The 21,608-nt window shown below is 50.0% G+C and overlaps 1 protein-coding gene across 1 annotated transcript in view; it reads right to left on the reverse strand.

The window, feature by feature from the left end:
* Nucleotides 1-21,608, reverse strand: part of LOC138517002 (E3 ubiquitin-protein ligase TRIM39-like) — a 159,374-nt gene that overhangs the window by 98,619 nt on the left and 39,147 nt on the right. The window contains exon 2 of the mRNA XM_069632503.1: nt 18,270-18,365. Within this exon, the coding sequence (XP_069488604.1) occupies nt 18,270-18,365 (96 nt within the window). The remainder of the gene's footprint in view (nt 1-18,269; nt 18,366-21,608) is intronic.

Raw genomic sequence — 21,608 nt, forward strand, 5'->3', positions numbered from 1 at the left:
ATTGTAATCTTTAACTAAACTCACAAGAGGTAACAGAAGATAAAGGTAGGATGTGGGACATACCAACTCTCAAACACAGCAACCCATAAAAGTGGAGCGTCGCACCACGAAACATTACCCTAATGCGGCACCTTCAGAAAATAGAGCTTAGTCAAGCATCCTGTTTAGATGCAGAACTACGAAGTGTCGAAACTCTTCAATGCACCAAGGTGCCACTTTGGTCAAAGTGTCTGAGGAAAACTATTAGTTATGTGTCCTTTGAAGATTCCTCTGAAGATTACGCTGTTTGTATGGCATTCAAGCCTTTCATATAGTCATTCCAGGCGTGCCAGCTAGGATGATTGAGGACTGCAGTCTGACTTTTCTACCCCATTACGAGTATGGCAGTCGAGAAACAAGGGTGCTGGTACGTTGCTACCAGCACCCTTGTTTCCGGACTGCCACACTCCGAGAATGACGCTAGGGGCACGGATCCCTGGCAGGCCGGACCGGCCAGGAAATCAGGCCCCAACCGGCATGTCTCTCTATAACGGTGCCGGTGCTTCACTGTCCCCATGACCATGGAGACCTTTGGAACTCCATTGGAATGGGGATTTACCGTTCCGCCGCTACTTGTGATATCCGAGTGGCACCGGGATATTGGGCGGCAGAATCAGTGTTACGGAGTTGACGGCAACCCACCAGTAGCACCAGCGGATTACCGCCAACCTCATAATGAGGGAGTGCTCTCTACTTCAGAAATCAACAATGACACCATTCCCCAGCTTCCAAGATAGGTTATATTTTACTGCCATTTGTTCTGGAGGTGCGGCACGTTGTGTCACGATCCCACTCTCCTGCCACCCAGCACCGCTACATGCGTCTCTGCCTTTATTTAGTTGTTTTACCGCTGCAGTTTCAGACTAATCTAATTGCATGTTCCATTCTAGCTTTTGGGTTAAACCAGCAGATGCATTCTGGGACATGTATGCGGTCCAAAAGGCAGAGGACTGGAGGAGGCATTCTAAATACATTTGTTTGCAGCAAGCTACTAAGAGCTGCAGAGGGCCTGATTGCATTCACCTGTTCCAAGCTACTGCAGGCCAGGCCGCAGAGAGCTGGAGAGGACTTTATTAGAAACCACTGCTGCTACTGCTGCAGGCTACTGAAGCCAGGGCTGAGCTTAATTGAACACAGCTGCCAGAGTCTGCAATCAGCTCCACCCTGCTGGCCTGTTGGCTCGGAGGGCCAATATAAGCTCACTTTGAACAGAAGCAGTTGTCAGTCACTGCTTTCTCTGGGAGTTCGTGCTGGTGCTCCTGTTACCAGTTTTTGACCCTTCCTGGAAATCCTCTTTTAGCCTTTTGATTCCTGTTGCTGTTTGCAGCTCCCTCTCCAGTCTGCTGCAGCCTTCTGTCCTGCTCCTCTGGGCTCCCAACTGGCGGCTCTGCCATACTCCGCTGCCTTACGCCCTGCTCCTTTGGGCTCCCACCTGTACCTTCTGCTCTGCTCCTGTGGGCTCTCACCTGACGGCGCTGCTGCACTCCGTTGCCTTCCGCCGTGCTCCTCTGGATTCCCGCCTGATGGCTCTGCTGCACTCCACTACCTTCCATCCTATCCTGTCCTGTACCTGGATATTTCTTTGAACACTGCTTTCTACTTGTATACATCTTGGTCCACTGTGGTGTCTCCGCTTGAATCCGTTTTACAGTGTGACTCTGGGTTGGTGTCCTTTCAGATCAGATAAGGGAAGACTTCTGTTGCCTTCTCCTAGTCCGTTGAAGTCGTACCTGCCTCAGTATATGGTCTTTCAGTTTTACCCTTGCACTGAGTACAAGTTTCCTCGGCACGCCCAAGTCATGACGTTGCTGTATGACTGTTGTTAAGAGTAATCTGCTGGTACCTATCCCAGGGGCTTTCCTTAATCCCTGGAGACCCCTTATCATATTCCAGTACACCCTTATTTCTGATCAATCCAAGTTGCCCAGCGTACTTGCTTGTCTTTGCCTTTTCTCTGTCTCTTTGTTTACAGCCAGCTCCTGCAGTTTGTGTTAATACCTGTTTCAACTAACAGCTTGGGATGTACCTTTAATCTGTTATATTCTAGCATTGTCTCCGGAATCTCCCTAAATCTACTTGCATACAGTGAGAGATAGCCTCTGCCCTGTACTCTCCGCCTAGACTTGTGACACGTTGCCGAGCCCCCCAGAGAGCATCATGTAGGGCATGGGTGCACAACATACGGCTCGCGGGCCAGTTGCGGCCCGCCATGCCGTTTTGTCCGGCCTGCCAGCAACAAAGACTTGCAACAAACGATGCTGCTTGCGGGCCGCCCTCCATTAGGAAAGTCTTTGTTGTCTTCCGGGCCGGACAAAACACTGGCCCTCATTGGTTTAGTGCACACGAACCACGCAGCTCCTATGAGCCACGTAGTGCGTGTGTGCTGCACCAATGGAGGGCCAGCACTACGGCTGGCATGGCCAGTAAGGCTTGATGCCGGAAGGCATTTCAGCCTTGGACCACGCCAGCCGTAGTGCCAGAAGCCTCACCAGCGTTCCAGCACGTCTGGGTAAGTACATGGTGGGGGGGGGGCTGTATGTTTGGTTTATGTGTGTGTGTGTGTCTGTCTCAGGTCCGTCCTGACTGTGTTTTTTGTTTTTGTATGTATGTTGAGATGCGGAGGGGGGGGGGGGGGTTTGGGTCTGTTTGAATGTGTTTGAGTGCAAGTGCAGTGTGTGTTGAGATGCGGAGGGGGTGTGTGTGTCGGGTCTGCCTGAATGTGTTTGCGTGCAAGTTCAGTGTATGTTGAGATGCGGGAGCGGGGGGGGGGGGGGATTTGGTTCTGCTTGAATGTGTTTGTGTGCAAGTGCAGTGTGTGTTGAGATGCGGAGGGGGTGTGCGTGTCGGGCCTGCCTGAATGTGTTTGTGTGCAAGTTCAGTGTATGTTGAGATGCGGGGGTTGGGGGGGTGGTGTTGGGTCTGCTTGAATGTGTTTGTGTGCAAGTGCAGTGTGTGTTGAGATGCGGAGGGGGTGTGTGTGTCAGGTCTGCCTGAATGTGTTTGTGTGCAAGTTCAGTGTATGTTGAGATGCGGGGGTGGGGGGGGGGGTGTTGGGTCTGCTTGAATGTGTTTGTGTGCAAGTGCAGTGTGTGTTGAGATGCGGAGGGGGTGTGGGTGTCGGGTCTGCCTGAATGTGTATGTGTGCAAGTTCAGTGTATGTTGAGAAGCGGGGGTGGGGTGTTTGTCGGGTCTGCTTGAATGTGTTTGTGTGCAAGTGCAGTGTATGTTGAGATGCGGGGGTGGGGTGTGTGTCTGGTCTGCTTGAATGTGTTTGTGTGCAAGTGCAGTGTGTGTTGAGATGCGGAGGGGGTGTGGGGGTCGGGTCTGCCTGAATGTGTTTGTGTGCAACTTCAGTGTATGTTGAGATGCGGGGGTGGGGTGTGTGTCGGGTCTGCTTGAATGTGTTGGTGTGCAAGTGCAGTGTGTGTTGAGATGCGGGGGTGGGGTGTGTGTCGGATCTGCCTGAATGTATTTGTGTGCAAGTGAAGTGTATGTTGAGATGCTGGGGGGTGGGGGGGGGGGTTGGAGGGGTCGGGTCTGCCTGAATGTTTGTTGTTGTTGTGTGCACGTTCAGTGTATGTTGAGATGTGGGGGTGGGGGGTCCAGGTCTGTATGCGTGCATGCTTGTGAGTTTGTGTGCTGAGTTGGGGGTGGGGGGTTCGGGTCTGTATGGGTGCATGGTGTATGCTTGTGGGTTTGTTCGCTGAGTTGGGGGTGGGGGGTCCCGGGTCTGTATGGGTGCATGGTGTATGCTTGTGGGTTTGTGTGCTGAGTTCGGGGTGGGGGTTCGGGTCTGTATGGGTGCATGGTGTATGCTTGTGTGTTTGTGTGCTGAGTTGGGGGTGGGAGGGTTCGGGTCTGTATGGGTACATGGTGTATGCTTGTGGGTTTGTTTGCTGAGTTGGGGGTGGGGGGTTCCTGGTCTGTATGGGTGCATGGTGTATGCTTGTGGGTTTGTGTGCTGAGTTCGGGGTGGGAGTTCTGTATGGGTGCATGGTGTATGCTTGTGGGTTTGTGTGCTGAGTTTGGGGTGGGGGTTCGGGTCTGTATGGGTGCATAGTGTATGCTTATGGGTTTGTGTGCTGAGTTGGGGGTTTGGGTCTGTATGGGTGCATGGTGTATGCTTGTGAGTTTGTGTGCTGAGTTGGGGGTGGGGGGTTCGGGTCTGTATGGGTGCATGGTGTATGCTTGTTAGTTTGAATGCAGGGGTGGGGGGGTTGGGGTCTGTATGAGTATGTATGCATGGTGCATGCTTGGTGGCATGGGGCATAGTGTTTGCTTGAGGGGTGGGTGTCTTGGGGCATAGTGTTTGGTCAGGAAGTGCGGGCTATGGGGCATAGTGTTTGCTAGAGGGGTGGATGTCATGGGGCATAGTGTTTGCATGAGGGGTGGGTGTCATGTGGCATAGTGTTTGGTTGGGGAGTGGGGGCCATGGGACATAGTGTTTGCATGAGGGGTGGGTGTCTTGGGGCCTAGTGTTTGCATGAGGGGTGGGGGCCATGGGGCATAGTGTTTGCTTGAGGGGTGGGAGCTATGGGGCATAGTGTTTAATAAACATTAGGGGTTGAAAAAGCCTCCTGCCACGCCACGCCCCACCGCGCCTACCGCCCCACCCACATTTACTTTTTGACCCCCTATAGCCATCATGTAGGGTACTTTCGGCCCTCTGTCAAAATCATTTGTGCACCCCTGATGTAGGGGTTGGGAATGCAACCAAGGGGATTACCCAAGATGTCATGGTATGGCCATGGAACACAGCCATTGGCTGAGTGTCTCTGTTTAAGGTTCTCCTACTACAGGGAGGCGACCACTTCCAGTCTGAGCCGGACACACGCCAACATTCCTCTATGGTTTATGTGCAGCTCCCGAAGAGAGAGTTTACATGGTACAGCCTGTGAGACCTCTGGAGAGAAACGTTCTTCGGGAGGCCACAGAGGAAAAAGAGACAGTAGCTCGATCAAAAAAGGACAATATATAACAAGAATGGATGATATATTGTCCACAGCCTAGACAAAACAAACGTTCCTGTCTATTAAAGGGATGGTCTAGTAAAAATTTTAATTTAAAAAATAGATAGATAGGCGACCGCAAACATAAATACGTTTTTAAAGCTGCAAGTTTTCTGGGCTCCTCCAGCCCGGAAAACTTAGAAAAAAAACTGCAGCTAGTGCTTATTTTTTGTAAAAAAAATAAATAGCACTTACCGAGATTCAGCTGCAGCTTTCCTGCTCTGGTCTCCGGTCCGCGTCCTCCGAGTCCCGGCACTAATGAAGGGAAAGCCACCCAGCGGTAGACTTTGTTTACTACAGCTGGCTGGCTTTTCCTTCATTAGTGCCGCAAAAGCAAAAGCCAGCACAGGAGGGCCTCCATTTCACAAAATGGCGGCGCCCCTGTGCTTGCTTTTTCGAATTTTGAGCTTGAATAGCTCAAAATTTTACATAGGAAGTTTTAAAACGGAGGATGCTAGTATTTTTTTTTTATGTGGCCTTTCTATTTTTTAAATAAAAATTTTTACTAGACCATCCCTTTAAGCTACCTCATTGTGATTCGGCTCCTTGTAGGGTTGCTGGCCCAGAGCTTCCACATAGGATGTCCTCATTACACTTCAACTTCCACATAGGATGTCCTCATTACACTTCTGCTTCCTATAGGCTCTTCCGCTTAATACTCCACAGTGGTCCGAATGCAGGTGGGTCCACGCACTTTTCTATAGACCAGTCTTATCTTAGTTGAACTTGTATATAGCGCAGCGTGCCTAAAGACATCTTGGCACTGGTCTTCATATATAAAAGAAAGAAAGCTCAAAAAGATTCTCCTAAAAGCTATGGGCCTCATCAGAGACTGGGCGGAGTGGTAACAATGCAGCGGTAATTCTATTACTGCTGCATTACTGCTCCACCCAATCTCGAGTTTGGGTGGAAAGTGGGAGCTTTACCTACAGCTTTTTGCTGGGGGTAAACCCCCGCCCCCTTACTGCCCATTTTCAGTGCTATTACCTACAGACTCAAAATAAATGGCAATTAGCAGAGCCACCGCATCTCGGCATCCGGCACAAATTGCGCCAGACCGAGTTGGCTTAGGCGGTATCCCCGCGCATTTACTGCCGGCATACCACCCAACTCATGATGAGGATCATAAAGTCATCCATCCCCCAAAGGGCAAGAGGAAGGGTGTTCGACAAAACGGAAGCAGCAACCGAGAAAGGCTGACCCACCCCGGTCAACCTAAAATGGGGAACAGCAACCGTGGGGAGATGCATAGAGTAGATGTAGCTACGCGGGCCGCGGAATTCAGAAGGATTTGCAAACCATGAATGAGGTAGGCTGGTCGTGAAATACATTAATCCAATGAGATTCCTACCAGGCAAGAGACCAGCGAAGCTCGAAGATGGGAAGGAAAAAAAAGCAAAACCTTATGCAATATCTTCAATTTAAAGTGACCAGCCTGACAGGTCGCATTGACCTGAGCGGCCATTGATAGCGAGGAGGGGATTTCTACCCCTAGATCTTTTACCATTAACACTGGGATCAGGCAGCAGCCCAATGAAGACAGCCAAAACATAGGTGACCAACAAGCAGTAACAACAGAAGATCCCACCACCACTAGCTCCATCTTTTCCCCGTTCAGCTTAAGCCAGTTAGTGCACATCCACTCTCCCACGACCTCCAAGCACGTCCTAAGCCTGACAGCAGTCTCTGATAATGCCAGGTCTAGGCGAACCAGGATCTGCGTGTCATCGGCATAGGCACAGCAAGTGAAGCCGTGGGAGGCAATGAGCTTTGTAAGTGGCTGGAGATAAACGTTAAACAACATCAGGGAAATGGCACAGCCTTAAGGAACACCATAAATAAGTGCCTTAAAAATGGACCGAAAAGAAGAGAAAGAGGCCGAGACCGATCCATCAGAAAGATGCAAACCAGGACAGCACCACTCCTGAGAGGCCAGCCCCAGCGAGACACCTCAGCAAGACAGCATGATCGATCGTATCAAAGGTGGGCGACAGGTCAAGCAAAATGAATTCCCCCATGCCACCTGATCATGCAGTCGAGCGAGGTCATCCAGCACTGAGACCAAACCCCTCTATGCCATCGCACGAACACGGCATGTACTCTAACGGAAAAGAGTGAAAAAAAGTGATTTCTCCAGAAAGGTAGTGAGCAAAGGACAGACCAAAGATTCAAACAGTTTCATCAGGAACAGTAACAAAGAAATAGGCCGGAAATTAGCAGGCCGCGAAGAATCAAATACGTGTTTCTTCAGTATAGGAATCACCAGAACGTGCTTAAGTCAGTCAGTCTAGTCGTCCAGTCCTCCAGCCTTCTGTGCTGAGAATGTCCTTAGGAACCATGGAATGCGTTCACCACTGTCACTATACTATTCGTCCCCTGTCCCACTATAGGTTACAGGCAAGGGAATGATCACATAGCGACGGGGCGTCTCATTGGTTTTGTCCCTTTCCTTATTCCCCCAATCCGGATTACTAACACAGGAGGTGGACAGGTTATGATACGATATATTTTATTTATATCGCGTCCATACACAAGTGATTCAAAACGCGACAAGGCAAGGGAGGGGATCAAGGGAGAACAAGACAGTGATCTTACTAGGCCCCGCGAAATTGCGTAAGTGCATGGGAGAGGGAAGGGGGAAAGTGCACGAGGCATGAGAGGAGTGGAAAGTGCTGAACACGGGATCAAAACAACAAAAATTAGTGTGTCCAGCAGGTGGCAAGTGCGAGAGTTAAGTGCAGACAACGGGTGTCTAATAAGTGCAGGTACGTGGACTGTAGGGTTGCAGATACAGACCCAAGAGCAGGCAGTGTGGGTATGCAGCTGGGTGGGCAGGGACCTGGGCCCGAATTGAGAGGATAGCCAGTACAGTAACAGACAGAGATCAGCAGAGGAGAGGAAGAGAGAAGGCAGAAGCAAAGAGGAAGGTCTTGAGGTGCTTCCGGAACCGAAGATGGTTCTCCTCAAGTTTGAGAGAGGCAGGGAGGCTGTTCCAGAGGGTGGCCCCAGCCGAAGAAAGAGATCTACCACCAACTCGCTGCTTGGAGAAGCGACTGACCCTGAGGAAGTTGGAGGTGGTGGAGCGAAGAACTTGAGTAGGAAGGTATTTCCAAAGGGAGACTTGATGGTATTGCGGACCCAGACCCAGAAGGCCTTGTGGACAATGCAGAAGTTCTTGAACTTAATCCTTGCAGTCACTGGGAGCCAATGAAGAGATTTCAGGGCTGAAGAGTTACAATCCCTGAGCTTGAGGCCAAGGATACGTCTCGTAGCCCTGTTCTGGATGAGTTGCAGACAGTAGAAGCAGGCAGATTTAGAAAAAAGATGTTGCAGTAGTCCAGCCTAGAGCGAACCAGATATCTAGAGACAGTAAGCTTCTTGGGGAAGGTGAGAAGAGGAAGAATACGTCTGAGGAAGTGCAGTTGGTAGTTTGACTTCTTAGGGACGTAAGAGATTTGAGGAGAAAAGGGAAGTGTGGAGTCGAAGGTGACCCTGAGGTTCTTAGCCTCACAAGTGGGAGTAGGAAGAGGGCCAAGGGAGGCTGGCCAGAGAGTGACATGAAATGAAGGTGCAGGTGTGCCGATGAGGAGGATCTCCGTCTTACTTTCATTAAGGCACACCACTCCTGGATAGCAGACAGACAGTCCTAGATGAGAGAAGGAGAAGAGGTGGCAGAGGGGAGCCTGAAAACAAGCTGGGTGTCACCCACATAGTACTGAAAGTTGGAGCCGAGAGCAGCAATGCGGTGGGCGTGAGGTGCCAGGTATTGGTTTAAAAGCCAGGGAGAGAGCTTAGACCCCTGGGGAACACCACAGGTAGAGAGTGAGATAGAGCAAAGGAAGGACCCAAGTTGGACCTGGGAGGGTCAGTTGGAGAGGAAAGAGGTCAGTCAGGCCAGGGCCTGATCGGTGATACCCAGGTTGAGAATAATGAGGCGATTCGGGTATTAATGGAGTTATAGTATACTGTTTAGCAACAAGCAATGTCAACTATTTCAAAATAAGGAATTCTTGGCACCTGATCTCCTGTTCTGTTTATTTAGAACCATCCCGAGGAGAAGGTCCTGTTTGTATCACAGGACGGATTCGGCATTGGCAGATAAATGAGTTGAGCAAGAGTCCAAATTAAGGACTAGGGTAGAGAGCCCTACTGCACTTGTCTCACTGCTTGGATTTATATAACCAATAGGAATAAATTAACATGAAAGTCCTTATTTGGTGTGAAACCAAAACATAGGGCACTCTCTCATACAAATACTGCCAGCTGCAGTAGACGTACGGTACTTCAAGACTCAGAAAAGAGAGTGTGCCAACAAACGTTGCAAAATAATCAAGAACAAGAAAACAATCGCCCCAGCCCCACTGCCTAACCTGGCTAAATATCTGACAATACTCGGAAACAGGGAAGAACGGGCTAGCAGGAATCTCTGAGCATAAGCAGTTTGCAAGACAACGTAAGTGTTAGCGGGCAATCCCGCCACCCCCGTGAGCCCCCCACCCCCGTGTACACAGAGACACACGGAGACCGATGCTGTTCGTGTGGGCTCCCCGGTGGCTCTGCTGCCGCCGGGCGACGCCCCTTTATTTATATGGCACGCGACGGAGTGAACGTCACTCCGTCGCGTGCTTGCCCTTAAAGGGGCCACGCCACACTCCTCCTTTTCCATAACAACAAACACAAAGGAGGATACAATTGTTCTACTTTCTACAGCACTCAAAACTGACTAATCACTACTTCGCAGCATGCACATTAGGAATCCCCCATTTATTAGCAACCACCCTGGATCCCCCAGCGGTGCCTTCACACGGTCCGGCGACCCATCGCCACCATGACCCCAGATCAGTCCGTCACATAGTCACTCATGTGGGCAGGTTTCCCACGCCCTGTTCTCAGGGGGTACCTCCTGCCACTGTCCCTTACCGGAGTACTTGAGTCGGTTCTTCCGTGAACAGGCGAGTCCATGGTGGGGACATCTCCTCCACTCTCGTCGGGTAGTTCTTCGCCAGCCTCTCCTCGATTCGCTCCTGGTTCACCCAGTCTCCTAAAGAAACTGGCATTTCTGGTCACCGACGATGTCCCATCTGATGCAGTCACCATAGACCCCTTCACCGCTACAACATCCAGGGGGGCGGGCTCATATGTGAGGGAGAGCTTGCCCTGCGGATGACGGTTCCTCACTAATACCTCATCCCCTGGGGCAATGTCGGGCGGCCTCAGTCCTCTTCTCATGTTCTCCGCCCGAGTTCTTGCCAGCCGATCTTCCTCCACCTGCTCATTGTCAATGATGGCGGGCTCTCGGGCCCCTACCTCAGGTACGACATCCCGAGGGCACCTCTGGAAGAGGGCCTCCGCCGGTGCTACCCCCGTCGATGAATGGGGAGTGGTTCTGTATCCCCGTAGGAACACATACAGGGCCCTCTGCAGACATTCACCCTTGCCTTGGGCGATCCGGAACACCTTGTTAAGGGTGCGCATCATGCGCTCGGCCTCCCCGTTTGCCCGGGGCCAGAGGGGTGTGACCTTCCTGTGCTGAATGCCATAGTTCTTTAAAAGTTCAGCAAAACTCTCACCCTGATACGGTGCTCCATTGTCAGTGCACACAACCGATGGAAGGCCATGGGTGGCGAAGATCTTTTCCACGGCGATCACCACGTCACCAAACGCCAGCGACTCTACAAATTCCACCTCCGGGTATCGCGACCACTCGTCGACCATCACCAGGAAGTGCGTCCCTCTAGATGTAGAGCCGAAGTCAGCATGCACTACTTCCCATGGCTTGGTTCCCCTAGGCATTGTCTCAATGGATGGATCCCGCTGGGCTGGGGATGCGGCCTGACACCACAGACACGAGGCCACAAACTCTTCTACCCTCCGCTCTAGCTCCGGGAACCACACCTTCTGGCGAAGCCTAGCCTTTGTTTTGGGCGCCCCTTGATGGCCCTGGTGGGCGAGAGCGATTATCTGTGGGATCTTCGTCTGTGGCACCACTATTCTGTCGCCTCTCAGCAGGAGTCCCGATTCCGAGAATGCAAGCTCTTCCCGCACCTTCCAGAGCTGTTCCAGTGCCACTCTGGCTTCGCATGTTCGACGGTCAAGCGCTTCCAGCACCGTCTTCCACGCACCTTGTTGCATGGCCAGTCTTAGAATGGCGAAGCACTCGTCATCCTTCGATGCCAGCTCCAGCTCTTCCACCTGCACGGAGTTGGGGGTGGCAGACTCAACGACGAGACGAATGTATTCATCAGCCTCCTCCGCGGACACAGACGCCCAGGCATCCCCACATGGGTGACGTGACAGATAGTCTGCCGCGTTGCTTACCCCAGGCCGATACACCAGCGACACGCCGTATTCAAGCAGGGCAAGCATCCAGCGCTCTATCCTTACTGGTGGTCTGGAGGAGGAGCCCGCCATGATGGGTAGCAGTGGTTTGTGGTCAGTGATAACAGTCACAGGACGCCCTAAAATGTATAGGCGAAAATGCCTGCAACCCCACAATACTGCCAGGGCCTCCCTCTCGATTTGCGAGTAGCGTTGTTCAGTATCCGAGAGTGCCTTGCTCGCATAGGCTATTGGCCGAACTTCCTGCTCGCGCCCCACTTGAGTGAGGACCGCCCCCAGACCATAGGGACTGGCGTCCACGATGATTTCCGTCTGCAGGCTAGGGTCAAAGAACGCCATGGTGTCCTCTGCCGCTAGGGCACCCCGGATGTCATCAAATGCCGCCTGCTCGAGGGGCCCCCACTGCCACACAGAGTCTTTCTTTGTTAAAGATCTTAGAGGCTCAGAGCGGGACGCTAGATTCCTAATGAAGCGGCCACAATAAGTGACCATGCCCAAAAAGCTCCTCACCTCAGCGACATTTTCAGGTGGGCGGGCCTCTCTAATGTCCTTCACCTTCCGGGGATCGGGTGACACCCCATCTGCCTTAAACACGAACCCAAAGAACTCAATTGTTGTCCTGAGGAGTTCGCATTTCTCCTTGTGTAAGGTAAGTCCCAAAAGACGAAGGCGCTCAAATGTCTTTGCAAGGCGGGCCATATGTTCTGCCTCAGATTTGGAGTGTACTAAGATGTCGTCACTGATGTTGATGACCCCATCCAGATCTGCTAATGCCCCTCTTATGATATTTTGAAAAACTTCCGCTGCAGAGGACACCCCAAAACTCAGCCTCTTATACCGATACAGGCCCCGATGGGTGGTGAAGGTGGTGATGTATCGGGACTCAGGGTGCAGAACCACCTGATGATACCCTGCCCTCAAGTCCAGCTTGGAGAAGAACCTCGCCCCCTGTAATTCTGCAATGATGTCGTCCATGGTGGGGGTTAGGTGTCTCTCTCTTTTGATCGCCTTGTTGGGCAGGCGCATGTCGACACAAATCCTTACTGCATCTGGTTGTTTGGGCTTTCGTGCGACGACAATGGGTGAGACCCAAGGAGTGGGGCCTTCCACCTTCTCAATAATGTCAAGCTGGACAAGGTTGTCCAATTCCTGGTCTACCAGATCTCTGAGGTGAAATGGTATGCGCCGGTGCTTCAGAGCCACAGGTTGTATGGACTCATCAATGTGCAAGCGGACTGGTTCCCCCACCAACTGTCCAATGCCTTCAAAAAGGGATGTGTGCTTCTCCAGGAGCTCCTGGATGTCGTCCAGATACACGTTGTATGCGAATGTCACAATCCCCAAAGCTTCAGCAGCTGCGCAGCAGAGGAGCGTGTTGGTGCTCACCGGCGTGACGTAAAACCTTGCCCGAATGCCTGAGTTGCCATATTGAGTGTCAGCCACAAACACGCCATCCAGTGGGATTGGATGGTTGCCTCCAAATGTGAATATGCGCGCTCTCGGTACCGCCAGCGGTGGTGGTGCCTGCATGGCATCATAGTGTTGCCTGGCCATCACGTTCACGGACGCCCCCGTGTCCACCAACATGGGTACTGAATCTCCATTGACCAGCACGTCACATCTGGGCTGTCTCTTGGAATGCGATTTCAGCATTTTTATGCATGACACGAAGAAAACATTCTCTTCATCTTCTTCTTCCTCCTCACCTTCTTGAGGGGGTCCATCGTCGGCCTGGTCCACCTGGGCAACGTTGGATGTTCTCTGGGGGCGGAAAGAGCCAGCCCGGACAGGTCCCCTGGGGACCATTTTCGGGACCGTCGATCTGCACACTCTTGCGAAATGGTCTGTGCCCCCACATCGTCCACACTTCACTCCCGCTGCTGGACAGTCTGCTGGGTGCGGGAGGTCATATCCACACTTTAGGCACGAGGACTGCGCCACTTGGGGCCGTGGACCTTGAGTATTCATGGGGCGTCTTGATCCGCGACCTCTTCCGACTGCGCATACCTCTTCCACCCTACCAGGGCGCACACCCGCTTCCATCCTTGATGCCCGCAGCTCCGACACCTCGTGGCACCTCCCCAGTTCTAGGATGCGGGGTAGTGTTATACCAGGCTCACGCAGGATTTGACGCCTCAGCTTACCAGAGGAACAGCCCTGAATGAGGTGGTTGCGAATCATATCCTCAGGGTCATTCCAAGCACAAGGTGCCGCCAGCCTGCGCAGCCGCCCATAAAACACATCCAAAGTCTCGTCATCTTTCTGTCTGGTGTTGCCCATTAGGAAACGTTCGTAATCCACATTGGCCATGAGCAGGAAGTGATTGTGGAGCGCAGTTTTGGCGGCATTAAAAGACCCATCCGCCGGTTGCAAAGACAAGAAGATCTCATGCACAGCAGGGCCTGCAGAATATAGGAGAGTGGCCAACTTACTGTCGTCACTTGTCTCCATCGTGGCCCTAAAGTACATTTCGAGCCTGTCCATCCACATCTTCCACCTCTGTCCTAGGCTTGATGGCGTGCCCGTGACATCAAACTCTGGCATTGGCTGTAGGGTACCGGGAGGTCTCTGCAATGGTCTTGGTGGAAGGGCAGGCAGGGGTTGGGCTGGAGCAGCAGCCTGCTGTTGGGCCCCGGCGGCCGCGGCACCTTGATCCATGGTGAATAGCGCACAGGCACCCCGTGATGGGGCCGCAACTTAGACACCAAACACACCCAGTACCTTGATGAGGATTCCAGCCCCTCAGGTGATTCAGATGATGTCCAGGTTCGAGGGTTTTCCAGGCAAATGTAGGACTACCAGGTTCCAGACTTCAGCCGGTGTAGGATGGAAGAATCCAAAAATTGAGCAGGGTAGGCCCCAGTGTGCATCCAGTAGGCCTCCAGGTAGCTCCACCCTTAAACTCGGATGAAAAACAGTGAAAATGCAAATGACTTGCATTTCCACCAGCACGTGTTGCAAGCAGTGACTGTCCGCCACTGGAATCTCCAAAAATTGGGTCCGGATCTCTCACGGATGCTTCGTTACGAAGCCGCGAGTTTCCGAGGCCTTGTCGTCAAAATGGCCGCCGGCCACGCGTGTCTCTCCCCTCTCCGCGGCCAACATTTACGGATGCGCTCACACGCGATCATCTGCGCAGTGCGAAAATGTTGCCACCTGTCCCAGGGATGGATCCGACCTCGTCGCCATTGTTAGCGGGCAATCCCGCCGCCCCCGTGAGCCCCCCACCCCCGTGTACACAGAGACACACGGAGACCGATGCTGTTCGTGTGGGCTCCCCGGTGGCTCTGCTGCCGCCGGGCGACGCCCCTTTATTTATATGGCACGCGACGGAGTGAACGTCACTCCGTCGCGTGCTTGCCCTTAAAGGGGCCACGCCACAGTAAGTCTGTTTCACTGCTTGCTTTATGCTTTAGGTCTACTCTGTATCGATTTCCCGACCATTTCCTGGTGGCCATCTTGAAAAACACTAGACCTTTCATCGTAGGATAAACTAAGTGTAATTCTCGGCAGCCATATGCAATTCCTTCGGCATGATGCTGTTCTTATAGAAAAATGCTCTTCTGAGACTCAAACATACTTAAAAGTAGTACCATAAAAGGGATCTGACAATGTAGTACACATTCTTATGGTACTCCTGATGGCCTCCTGGTATCGATGGGTCCACATGGGCTGCCATACTCTCCCGGGCAAAAAGGAAGCTATTCTCGACAGAGCCCTAACTCTAGTCCTACCATAAAAGGCTGTATCTCATGCAATTCCCTTTTCATATGGTTCTATTTTTGGGCCCTGGTGACCCAGATCTATCACAGAGTGTGCAGCCTCCATATTAGTTACGCCGCTAGATAATACCAAATGTTGCCAACAACTTTGAGACAATTAACCCTTCTAGGCAGAGATTCTGTAAACTTAGTGTGACATTAAATTGTATTGCCTTCATGGATGCGTTTATGCCGGCCTGCCTCATTTTCATTCGTTAAAATATATTTATATACATGTTTATATAAGTTGATTGTTCGCTCCGTGATGAGTGTGACGACATGGCGAACAGAAGTATCTCAGACTTTGGGGTCTTCTTAAAGAAAATACTTTATTAAACGAGTGTAACCAAAACAGGGTTTAAAAAATAAAGTAAATTCTTGAAACGAAAATGATTTTCCATCCCTCTATGAATAACGAAAACTGTAGGTGTACTTCACCAATGAAGTAAAAAGGTGCACCAAAATACTAAAACCCCTAAAGTAAACTCGCCTCAACAACTAATCTTTTACCTTAAAATAAAGATTTCCTGAATCAAAGGTACCTTGAAAGTGAATTGTCAGAACAGCTAAATCAAATGGTGAAATGAAGATTATAAACTTTAAGTCCTTCCCTCGGGTGAAAAGTATAGAGTTTAGAATATCTGACTTAAAGTCCTTCCCTAAATCACAAAGGTCCAACAATTCAAAAGAGGTTTTTTCTTACGCTTTCCTAGGATAGAGAAAGAACAGGGCCGCTTATGCGAAGCACTCAAACTGGGACCTGTAGTTATCTTCAAGGCGTAGGGCCTCTTAGGTGAGGGATCAGCTGGGTCCTGCGTTTTGGTTCTCCATCTCTGTCCTTTGGATGATTTTTCTCTCTCTCTCTCTCTCTCTCTCTCTCTCTCTCTCTCTCTCTCTTTCTCTCTTTCTCTCTTTCTCTCTCTTGCTCTCTCTCGTCCTCTCTCTTGCTCTCTCTCTCTCTCTCTCTCTCTCTCTCTGTCTCTCTTTCTCTCTCTCTCTCTCTCCTTACCTTCAGGCACTATCTTCTTTACCTTCCTTCTCTCTTTCTTCTTTGGCCTCTCATGTCCTCGAGGGACCTGGATTGCTGCCCCTCTCCTCTTCAGGAGATTGTTGCTTCGGCCCCTTCTCCTCGGGGGTCCTGCTTCTGTCCTGGTCTCTCTCTTCCAGGATCATAGTAAGGTTTTACCTTACCCTCTCCTCAGGCAGGTCAGCTCTTTCACCTTTCTGGCCGTAGGGGTACTCTCATTCTTCTCCATGCAGTTAGTCAGTTTCCTCAACTTCTTCTCGGGCTTCTCAGGCAGGTCAGCTCTTTCACCTTTCTGGCTGTAGGGGTACTCTCCTTCTTCTCCATGCAGTTAGTCAGTTTCCTCAACTTCTTCTTGGGCTTCTCAGGCAGGTCAGCTCTTTCACCTTTCTGGCTGTAGGGGTACTCTCCTTCTTCTCCATGGGTCAGCTAGTCTCCTTATCCTCTTCTTAGTCTTCACAGGCAGGTCAGCGCGTCCACCATTTTGGCTTAGGTGTGCTGCTCATTTTCCCCCCTGTGTTAGTCGGCTTCCCCAGTCTCTTCTTAGGTTCCTCCTCATGCAGCAGCGTCTGGGGAACCTGTCCCTGACTGAGACAAGTTCAGAATGAGCTGGCTCTGCTTTTATAGTCAGACTCCTTCTCATCCTCTTGGTTTCTAATTGGTGGAAAGCCCTGCTTACACGATTGGCTGGCAGGGTGTTTCCACTCTTGCCCTCCTGTGTTTAAGCTCTCTTTCTGATGGCCAGTTGGGCTTCTATTACTTCACATTATTTGCTTTTTGTATTCTTGTTTTATCCTGAGCCTCTTTTAAATATTCTGTGTCCAAGTTTTTATTTTATTAATTTAAGTACCTCATACATTTCCCCAGGTTTCTCTATGGGGATTTGAACCCGCGTCGTCCCATAGGCTCTATGGAGTTCTAAACATGCAGGACTTTTCCGGGTACTTTGGAATGTAAAGACTATAGCCTTTCCTCTGTGGTTCTGCAGTGTCTCTCCACTATCATCTCTCATCGACTTTCATCCCTCAGTTGGAGCACGCTGCCGTCCCGGCTCCTGGGGGTCCAGCACCGACATGGCAAGGGATGGATATCCATCTGTTCCTCCAATCGTCGTAAGCTGCACCACTGCTGCCGCCATCCCACTCTAGCGGTAACGTCACTACCACCGCAGGCAGTCCTGGGAAGGGCTCTTGTGTGGATTATGACGCTGTGATTCACCACTGTTCCTTATGGGATAGGTGGTACCAAAACCATGAGAAGCTCCTAGATAGTTCTTGGCCACCCTTTGGGCAAGATAGAGGCACTGAAGCGCTTAGAAGGTCAGATAAAGAACCGGAATGAGGGGAGCTGCCAAGGAAGCCATATGATTGGTTACTGGTAACCATTGTCTTGTTTTGTTCCTTATATGTAGGCAGTACCTTGAATTGCTCATCATGGCTGTGGTAAAACCGCCATGGCCCATTACATGGAGTTAAACAGTCCTGCATTGCTGTGATCTTTTAATGAATGCGGCTGTTTCAGAAAAGACAGCGCAAGTCTGTGTGTCCAGCGAGATGTGGGGTGAAAGAGGCAAACACTGGCGGAAATTATACAAGATTCACTCACACCTGTAAGGATAGCACACCCTGCTCACAACTGTGTCATCAAGGTGGATCTTTTTCACACATTTCGCCCTCCGCCTCCAGCTCCATGGCGCCTAGATTTTCCCATTTGAAATGGTAACTTGTATTAAAGAAAGCCGCCTTTTCCTCTGACAGGCGGCTCTATTTAAATTCCGGCTTCTGCCATTTCCCCAGAATAGAAAGGCTCATGTACAGCACAAGCGTTTCTATTCATTTTTTTACATTTGCCCCGCACCATAAGTGACACCAGCATTCCAGGTGACGGGGCCTGTACATTCATGTATTACGAGACTCAAAGATACCTGCCGTATTTATCAAAGGTGCTGCTCGGTCGAGCGATATATTCCTTTCCCCATGTCTGACTCTGAGCACTTGATCGACCCTGCAACGATCAGCTTGCTTCGATGACCTCACTGTTCACCCCGGCAAACATGCAAGGATACACATGTGAACAAGGGCAAAGTCTCCGACTCACTCTCAGGCCTTTATATCTCTCCTCTTCTCTCAATTTAGAAGCCAGGAGGTCCTCCATCTCTCTCCTCAGAGGCTGCAGGTATTCCTGGAGCTCGCCCTGCACAGAAGAAAGGTCAAGAATTAGAACAGGAATATCTGCACACAGATGCGCAAAGCAGCACGAGTGTGTAAAGTCCACAGACTATACCAAATGATTCCTATGTTCCGAGCTTTCCTCCAGACACTGCAGGTCTGGACTATGAATATTGGCAGGCCAGCGCCTTCTTAGGCTCCCCTTGGCTCTCCCATTGGTAGCGCTGGACAAGAAATCAAGGACCAACTCTCAAGAGGGGGGCGGGTGTTCACCATGGATACATGGTAGAAATAAATTAATGTCCACAGAGAATTAGCACCCTGGTGAGAGAGGAGGGGGGCTCCCAGCCAATGAGGAAGCTCGGAACGGTGGCTTTACCTCATGGAAAGTAGGTTGAGGAGGAGAGTACTGGCATATTTGGAGAGGGTGACGGCATTGGGAGAGCATTTGCCACTGTGTGTCAGTAAGAGCAGGTACATGTTGAAGGAAAGTAGGAATGTGAGGGTGGAATTGAAGGTAATTTTGGAGGGAGACCAGGAGAGCAGTTGAGAGAAGGAGTAGGCAAGAGTGTGAAAGGAAGAGTCCGATGAGGAGTCAGAGGAGTGGAGAATAGTAGACGAGGAGCAAAAGAGATGAAAATTAGGAACATTAGGAAGAGTGGGAGGAGGACCAGGAGTGGGAGGAGGAGTGTGTGAAGACCAGAGAAGTTTATGGAGCTAAGCCCGGATCGAGAGGGACAGGGGAGACTGAAGCTCCACGAGAGGGTAGGACATTTAGGAATTCCCAGATGCAGAAAGATTAAGCCAAAGCCTTCAGGCCTCCATTTGGAGGGTAGGAAAATATAAGACAGTGGGGTCTCTGTTTATTGGGTCAACAAGAAATGGCGAGCTGGGGATAGGTGGACCTGGATTAAAGGCTGAAGACCATAAGGACGAGGGATTGACTTAAGGGACCCATCACAGACCTAGTGTTCCACCCCTGTGTACAAGTAACCATGAATAACCATAAACAACTTCCAAACATCTAAACATCCCAGACATCTGAACATCCCAGACATCTGAAAAATAACCTCCTTTATAGTCAATGAGAGAATTGCTTGCGACTTGTCCCACCTTCATCTGTCAGCTTACATTTCAAAATATAGGACAATGAAACTCCATTGGCAATCTGCGGCCGTTCCAACACTGATGGAACGATCCATTGGTCACAGACTATGGCATCCCGCAGACAGACATGGATGGGGTGTCCAGGAACTGGGGTAAACTCTTGGGTTTGAAAGGGGTGGAGGCTGATTTCGTACAGGAGGGACAACGTGGCAAATGACTTGCTGTGCTTTTGTTATGAAGACCGTGCAAGAACGCGTGACAGGCAAGTACTTGCACTCTTAACAAAGTCGCTGGTGTGGTTGGGTTTGAACAGCAAGCAGTTTGTCACGCATTGATACTGTTTGGATGACGATTTATAGACTTACGGAAGATTTTACAAAATTTTAAATGAGGCCTAAAACAGTGTGAATTGGTTAAAAGGCCTTCCTAAAATAGAAAGTGAGGCACGACTTCCGGATTATATCAATTATTGGAAATCCAGGCATCTTGCTCACTCTTATGACAAGTGGATGATCCTGGAAACCTTAAGATCAAAGGATCTGTGTACGTCCATGCAATAACTGTTCCAAAGTTGTGTATTTGTTTCCACAACAGTGGAAGACTAGCTTAGCATGGCTGAAGAAAACCAGGAGAACTGTATTTATTTGAAACTCAATATATCACAGCACCATAACATTTATTCAACATTGCCTTATTAATGCTGATAATATTTCAGGAATGAAGCATATTTAAGCGGGAGCTTAATATGTGAAGCTACTAAGACAAGGTCAAGAAATGACCAAGAAGTTAAGTCCCATTTACTGGAGTGCCTACACATCCTGAGGAATACACTAACCCGCATAAGGTGGGCTTGGAATGTATTTTCTATTGAATGCCCATCTATAATAAGTGTTTTGGAGTACACAGATGTCAAAGCCTATCTCCGTCAAGTGTATTTCCACAGCCTAAAATATCAAGCACAAGAAATCTCATTCACAAAAGTATGATATAGAAACCTGCTGTATATTCAGTGGCTGCTTTTATTATGGACTTAAGAGTGTTGATCAAATGTATAAAAATGTTTAAGCCATATTGGGAAAGATGGCCGATTTTCTCTGATTGAATGTGCATAGTCTTATGTTAAACAAGAGGATCGGAACTGCAAGAAGAAAACGGGGGTGTCCTTTCTGCTTTGTCATGCATGTTGAAAAGGGGAGGTCCTGAAACTGCTGACAACAGAACTTGAAACGCTTTGTGGGCTTACGTTTCCAGGCCTCTCCAGTTTAGCCATATGAAGTAATTATACATAGAGAGTCCACGCAAAGAGCCTCGAAGACCCGAAATGGGCTGACTCCAAAGGTTATACAAACAATATCATTGCAGATGTCGTTCAAGGGATCTTGGGCTTTAGGCTTCAAAGAGATGCTCTTGGAATTTAATGACAAAGACATATCATAAAAGCTGCATTAGCCCCAAAAGATCAGGGGAAAGGCCTCTCAAAACTCTATCTTCATGGGACACAGACATCGCTCTGAACAAAACCTAAAGGGGAAAGGCAGGATTCAAAATTGAGATTTGATGAGCAGGAGCTAAAGCAGCTCCTGGTTATTGGGATTCCCACCGTAGGCAGGAGCTGCCATGGGAGAACCAGGAGTTCGAGCACAGTGTGTTGCTAATCTAACTTGTGCACGAGATGCAAACACTAAATCATTGTCCATACTGTATGTTCCATTCTGCTTTAAACATGTCCCTTATATGCGTCCTCTATTTATGATTATGTAATACGGGGAGATGAAGATTAAGGAACCAACAGGACTTGGGAAACAGAGACCTTTTGGAAGGTCTGACCCTGTGCAGATACGAGATCAGCCCCCAGAAGGAAGACCAGTCTGTGCTTGGAAAGGGGTTTCCAGAAGGCTACTTGAAATGAGGTTTGCTGAAGGAATTAACTAAGACTGCCTGAGTTTACAGCTGGCACCTAAAAAAAATCAGATGCTGCATTCTCAAGGTAAATCAACTACCCAAACTGTCCACAGCTTAATCAAGGAAAAACATAGGAGGACGAAAGTAAGGGAACTGTGGGGAATGAAATTTGGAAACAGGAGCATAGGTGATATTTCTATGCCCTATGGTCCCTCATATAAACTGAAAATTAATTGAGATGTGGTTTCTTTAAGTCCCA

The sequence above is a fragment of the Ambystoma mexicanum genome, chromosome 6q (assembly GCF_040938575.1).
Source record: "Ambystoma mexicanum isolate Mex_15411 chromosome 6q, UKY_AmexF1_1, whole genome shotgun sequence".
NCBI lineage: Eukaryota > Metazoa > Chordata > Amphibia > Caudata > Ambystomatidae > Ambystoma > Ambystoma mexicanum.